At 41.1% G+C, this 6,238-nt stretch overlaps 1 protein-coding gene across 3 annotated transcripts in view; it reads left to right on the top strand.

Annotated features, from left to right (window-relative positions):
- Positions 1–3,446: 3,446 nt before the first annotated feature.
- The window catches only part of TVP23A (trans-golgi network vesicle protein 23 homolog A), a 28,491-nt gene continuing 25,699 nt past the window's right edge, over positions 3,447–6,238 (top strand). For all 3 annotated transcript variants that reach the window (XR_010920380.1, XM_067551304.1, XM_067551303.1), the window contains exons 1-2: positions 3,447–3,578; positions 3,942–4,021. Coding sequence is in view for 2 of the 3 variants with exons in the window: in XM_067551304.1 (XP_067407405.1) it covers positions 3,570–3,578; positions 3,942–4,021 (89 nt within the window). In the remaining variant the exon portion in view is untranslated. The remainder of the gene's footprint in view (positions 3,579–3,941; positions 4,022–6,238) is intronic.

Below are 6,238 nucleotides of genomic sequence, written 5' to 3'. Positions count from 1 at the left end.
AAAATCCCTGCAATAGAACATTTGGGGGGAAGAATCAAAAACATTCATTCTTTTACTTGTAATGATTCAAGTTGAAAAGTAAAATACAGAGATTCTATTTCCCTTCCAGTTATATCCATCCAACTACAGTGAAGTCAGTTGACTGCTAAGGGTGTAAGTGAATTACAGAACTAAATCCCAGAAATTGAATACCTCAGAAATTCTGTTACAGCCAAATTCCCATCTCTCCCACAGAAGTGAGCTCAAGACAGAACATAGCCTATCATCAGCCTTTTGTCATATAATCCACCTGAGAACTGAATCCACCTGACTCTGCTCATACAATGTTGCAACATGAGAAGGAAATCAAATTCAAACTCTCAGAATTGTTGATTTGAAACAGACTTGACTCCAGATTTGCACTAGTGTATATGGGATGAGATTATAGGCCATAAATGGGATGAAGAATACGTGAGGATAAAAGGAATTAGACTTCCAAACTTAATATTTCCATCAATGGGAACTTCACACAAATCATCTTCAGATAAGCAGGAGCAACTTCAACTTTAGAAGTCTGTTCTACCTCAGCTACTGTTAATAAGATGTGAATTGACATTAATGCTTGTTCATAGAGCATCGGTTAAGTGGCAACTACCGGTATGTGTATTTGCCTAATATTCATTAAGAGCTGCAGGTCACAATGAACCTGAAAAGAGATTAACTATATCTGAACTGAGATGGGAAACTCAGTTCATTGTTTAAAAATATTGTAGGACTAGAGAAGCAATGTCTTGATAGTGGATTTTCAAATAACTGTTCAGGTTGTTTGGATATGGTTGGGAGTTGGCTGATTTATTCTCCTAGAAAAACCAAATTATGGGCTCAGTTATGCCCTCTGATGTGTGCATGCACCACTCATTGAACCAGGTGTTGTGCAATTTTAGATTAGTTTAAAGACATTTTTTAAAGTACCTTGCTTGTGTGATGAAGGAATTTGTAATCTTATAATGAAGTTTTCAGTTTTAAAATTTAGAAACATCACAAGCTCAGCAAATCAATGTGTATGTTCAAAATGAACAATCACTAAAAATGAGGGTAGAAGTAACTCCAGTTGAGTTCACATAAAATATAGGCTACATAGAATTGAATCTTGCTAAATCATGCTCTTGCAGTTCGCACAGAAAATTGGCTATCTTTCCCTAATTCTCTGCAATACTTTAATAAGGTGAGGCAGTAATGAGTTTAATATGACTAAGAATCATTTTCACTTCATATGGGCCCAGTCTGAAAATACTACCAAAAGTAATCCTTAGTACTGTAAGGCTTGAGGTTGTTTTCAGCTAACCAGTTGTAGGTCAAAACTCATTTAAATGGCTAATGAACATACCTGGGCCTCAAGGACAATGGCTAGTGTAAACATCCAGTGGCTCAGGCAGCCAGATGTCCTCTTAGTGATTCTAATTCCAGTGAGAACAGCACATTTGCTTTTAGAATTTCTGTCTCACCTGCCACCTATCTGTAAGGACCCTCCCCCCTCTTCCTCCACCCAGAGTGCAACCCTAGCATCTTTGATGTAAGTAGAGTGATTAAAATGTCCCTGCATGTATTTAACGACCATTATCACTGTTGTTCTCTCCGGATGGGACAGTGTCTGTATTTGTAAGTGAATAGATAAAGAATTTAAAACATACTATGTAACTGATAAGAAAGCATATATAATTGACAACTGTAACACCATGAAGTTGAAGCTGATTCATCAGACTTCCCCGTATCATGAATAAACCTCTTCAGTATTGTCTGTGCTGCCTGATTCTTGGAGAGATTCCTTCGTGCTTTACAGTACCATGAGCAGTCACACTGAAATAAACTGCAATGACTACAAGTAAGAGCTACTAAGCTTTTAGCTTCCAGGCCCTGTACTACAGTAAGCTTATTGATACATTATAAAATGTTAAAACTTTTAAAATCAAGCTATAATGGTCAAAATAATAAAATGTATTTTATCAATCTTTGCTTTTCTATTTTTTGTATATTTATTTGCCTATTTGCAAAATTCAGTTGACAAAGGGTCAAAACTTGTAATGTATTATGTATTTACTTTCAGTATTAGTTGATTGAAGCTAGGTCCTGTGCAACATTTTGGAGGTGTACTCACTTGGTAGCCTCTTCACTTAATCCAGATTTTTTGTTATTATTTCAGTTAGATGTTTATAGTGATAAATTACTCTTTAACATATTTATCTAGTGACTGTAATTAATCATACTCAAGATACTGTCGACATTAACTTTTTTGATTCTTCACTCAACCGTTATCAAACTACAACATTTCACTCAAAAAGCCCCTAAATTTCTGACACATTCCCCTCTTTATCTGTTTCTCATAACAGTAAGTTATTAAAGTTGCTAAAATGCTAAGAGTAGCTTGGCTGTGTCATTTCATACTTTCATTATGTAGTGTAGCTCAGCTACACTACATAAACTGTGCTTAAGCATATCAAACAAAAAGACAGGTGATTCTTAAAATAACTCAGACAAAACCCGCTTGATTTACACAAGTACTTAGCTAATCAAAGATTTACACTTGTAAATCATTGTTCTCATTGTGACTATTAACATGTGGAAGAAAAGCAAGATTTACATTAAAAAAAAAAGTTTATTTTCTTCTCCCATGTTGGGAATCTCATTTTAGTAGCCTGAACAGCTCTTTTGATCCATCATTGCCATAGACTATAAGGTCAGAAGGGACCATTATGATTATCTAGTCTGACCTCCTGCACAATGCAGGCCACATAAATTCATCCACCCACTCCTGTAATAGACCCCTGACCTAAGACTGAGTTACAGAAGTCCTCAAATAATGATTTAAAGACTTCAAGATACAGAGAATCCACCATCAAGTGACCGTCCCCATGCTAGAGGAAGGCAAAAATCCCCAGGGCCAATGTCAATCTGCCCGGGGGGGAAAATTCCTTCCCGACTCCAAATATGGGAATCGGCTAAACCCTGAGCATGTGGGCAAGAGTCACCAACTAGACACCCAGAAAGAATTCTCTGTAGTAACTCAGAACCCGCCCCATCTAACAGTCCCCCCACTAACAGCCTGGTCCCATTCCCCCCCACTAACAACCTTGGTCCCCTTCCCCACCCCCACTAACAGGTTCCCATCCCCCACTAACAGGCTGGTCCCATTCCCTATCCCCCACTAACAGCCCAGTCCCTTTCCCCACCCCCCACTAACAACCTACCCCCCACTAACAGCCCGGTCCCATACCCACCCTCCCACAACAACTTGGTCCCCTAACAGCCTCGATCCCTAGGTCCTCTCCCCCCAGCCTGTTCCAACGCAAACGGCTGGGTGACTTTTACCCCCAACCCCCCTCCATGGCCCGGGCCGCCTCTGCCCCAGCCTGCCACTTCTCCTGGGGCCCCGGCCGGACTCTTTTCGCTGTGACACCTGGCCACTCCCTTCCCCCCGCTCCTTAGCAACCGGCCGTGCCTGGCCAAGGAGGCAGCCCAAGCTGGACCCGCACGGACTAGGGCTGTGGGGACCGGTCCGGGAGCATCCGGCTGCGCTCCGAGCGGACGGGAAGATGAAGCAGGTGCGGCCTGGCAGCCCTGCTGCCTCAGCCAACGGGAGGCGAGTGGGGAGGGTAGGGCCGGGGGGAGGTGCGGTGGCAGTAAGTGAATGGGAAGGGAAGGGAAGGGAAGGGGTGGTGGGTAGGTTGGGGCGGAGGGAAGGGGTGGTGGGTAGGTTGGGGGGAAGTGGGGGGGAAGGGGTGGTGGGTGGGTGGGTGGGTTGGGGGGAAGTAGGGGGGGCGGGGGGAAGGGGTGGCGAGTAGGTTGGGGGAAGTGGGGGGGGCGGGGGGAAGGGGTGGTGGGTAGGTTGGGGGGAGTTGAGGTGACAATGACGACTTGTCTCTTTCTCTATTGATGCCTGGGTGTTGGGGGGTTTCTCTCTCCAGCCTTTAGTGGATGACACTGAGGATGTCTCTCTTGACTTTGGGAATGAAGAGGAATTAGCATTAAGGAAAGCAAAAATCAGGTAAGTGAGGCAATGGTCAGTTTCACCCCATTTTAGAAGTTCAGTGTAAATGACAATGATTATTCCCTTAAATGCCATATTTTAAAGCAGGAATCTGATAAAGAAGCAGAACAGGAAAATATTCCTCAATGTGCATGAAAACTAGCTGTCTGTCTTCCATCCTTGACAAACTGCCCTGGAATTGTTCATGCCTCGAGTCAGGACTCAAGCATTGCTTTTCCAGTTCTTAAACCTCTTCTGTATGTATCATACAGAAAATATGCATCCTCTCTTTGCTATAGACAACATTTTAGCTGTTAAAAATCCTGCTCAATGGAACATTATCCTTTTTCCATTCATTTTTCTTGTATGAAATGATCTTGTTGAAAACAAAAGGTTGCTATTTAGGACACTGTTCCGAGGGAAGGCAGACATCATTTACTAGCACCTTCCCTTCATCTAGTTGTAAAATGCCATTTGTAGTACAACTGTCACCTAGTGTGGAGGACAGCTTGTCAGGCCAGATGACCAGACTTTCCTTTGTCATATAATTTGTCCTATTTTGTAAGTGTAACAGTTAGGTCAATAGGTCCTTCCAAGTTCTATCTGATCCATCCTTTTGGAGCAGAGTAGATTTGTTTTCGCACGGTATCCTAGTGCATTGTCCATTTTTTATTTAGATGTCACAATATATGGAGATTTCATTACTTCAGTTAGGAGACTCTTCCACAGTCTATTAGATCAATGCCATGGTTTTTATTATGTCAATAGGAACAGAAGTTTACACAGTACTGATGAACTGATAACCGTGTTTTTTTTGTTTGTTTGTATTATCTTCTCTCTATTCCCCAAACCCAGCAGGTGTTGATGTTGCTTATTGGCATACATGGGAGAAGGAAACTAGGGAAAGATGTAAGGTGATGAATGTGTCCTAATTCATCTACTTCCTATTATATTATTTCCTCAGGGATCAATCTTTCTTCTCAACATAACAATACAAATCTCATTTGCAAACATTTCTGTTTTAAATTACAGAAATGTGATTCCTTAACCATTCCCATGGAAGCTTATCTTTATATTTCTGAAAATTTTTGTTTAAAGACAAGAGGATGGAAAACATCCAAGATCTTGCTGAACTTCAGTTTGTTGTGATTTAGAGTATCAGAATGGTATGCAAGCCTGCTCCTTGATTTAACTTCCGCTTTATCTCTGCTTCACATAGTTTGAATTTAAAATGGTGCTTATACAAACAATAACCCACAGTAACCTGTGCATTTTTAGTTCACAGATAGATGCATGTATGAGGCATTGCTGGGCAGTGAGATAGTGTCTTTAAATAATGAAGGGCACTGGTGTCCCAGAAGAATACAAGATTAGCCAGTGCATTAAAAGTGATCAGGTTATCCTTCTCCTCTTTGATGTCTCTTTAGACTACTTCTCTCTCTTCCTTCTACCCCCCAAAGTTAACTATCCTTTCCCCAGTAGTTTAGAATCACAGTAAGGTAGGGCTGGAAGGGACCTTGAGAAGTCATAAGTTCAGCCTACTGCCATGTGGCAGGACCCAATAAACCTAGACCAACCCTGTTTTTAAAAACCTCCAATGATAGAGATTCCACAACCTCCCTTGGAAGCCTATGCCAGAGTTTCTTATAGTTAGAAAGATTTTCCTAATTTCTAACCTAAATCTCCCTTGCTGCAGGTTAAACCCTATACTACTTGTCCTACCTTCAGAGGACATGGAGAACAATTGATCACCATCCTCTTTATAACAGCCTTTAACATCTTTGAAAAATGTTATCAGGTTCCCCCTCAGTCTATTTTTTCTCAAGACTGAACATGCCCAGTTGTTTTTAAAAACTTTCCTTAAAGGTCAGGTTTTCTTAAACCTTTTATCATTTTTGTTGCTCTCCTCTGAACTCAGTTGTCCACATCTTTTTGAAAGTTTGGTGCCCAGAACAGGATGCAGCTGAGGCCTCACCAGTGCTGAATAGATTGAGGCAGTTCTCTCCTGTGTCTGACATATGACACTCTTGTTAAGACATCCAAGAATATTAGCCTTTTTTGCAGCTGTATCATATTGTTGATTCATATTCAATTTGTGATCCAGTATAACCCTCAGATCTATTTCATCAAGATTACCACCTAACAAGTTAGTCCCAATTTTGTAGCTGTGCATTTGATTTTTCCTTCCTAAGTGAAGTACTTTGCATTTGTATTTATTGAAGTTCATCTTGTTGA

This window comes from Emydura macquarii, unplaced genomic scaffold (assembly GCF_026122565.2).
Source record: "Emydura macquarii macquarii isolate MOO-44397 ecotype Brisbane River unplaced genomic scaffold, CSIRO-AGI_Emac_v2 contig_1348, whole genome shotgun sequence".
NCBI classification, from domain to species: Eukaryota; Metazoa; Chordata; order Testudines; family Chelidae; genus Emydura; species Emydura macquarii.
The sequence above is the reverse complement of the archived record's forward strand: the minus strand, read 5'-3'. Positions and strand labels throughout refer to the sequence as shown.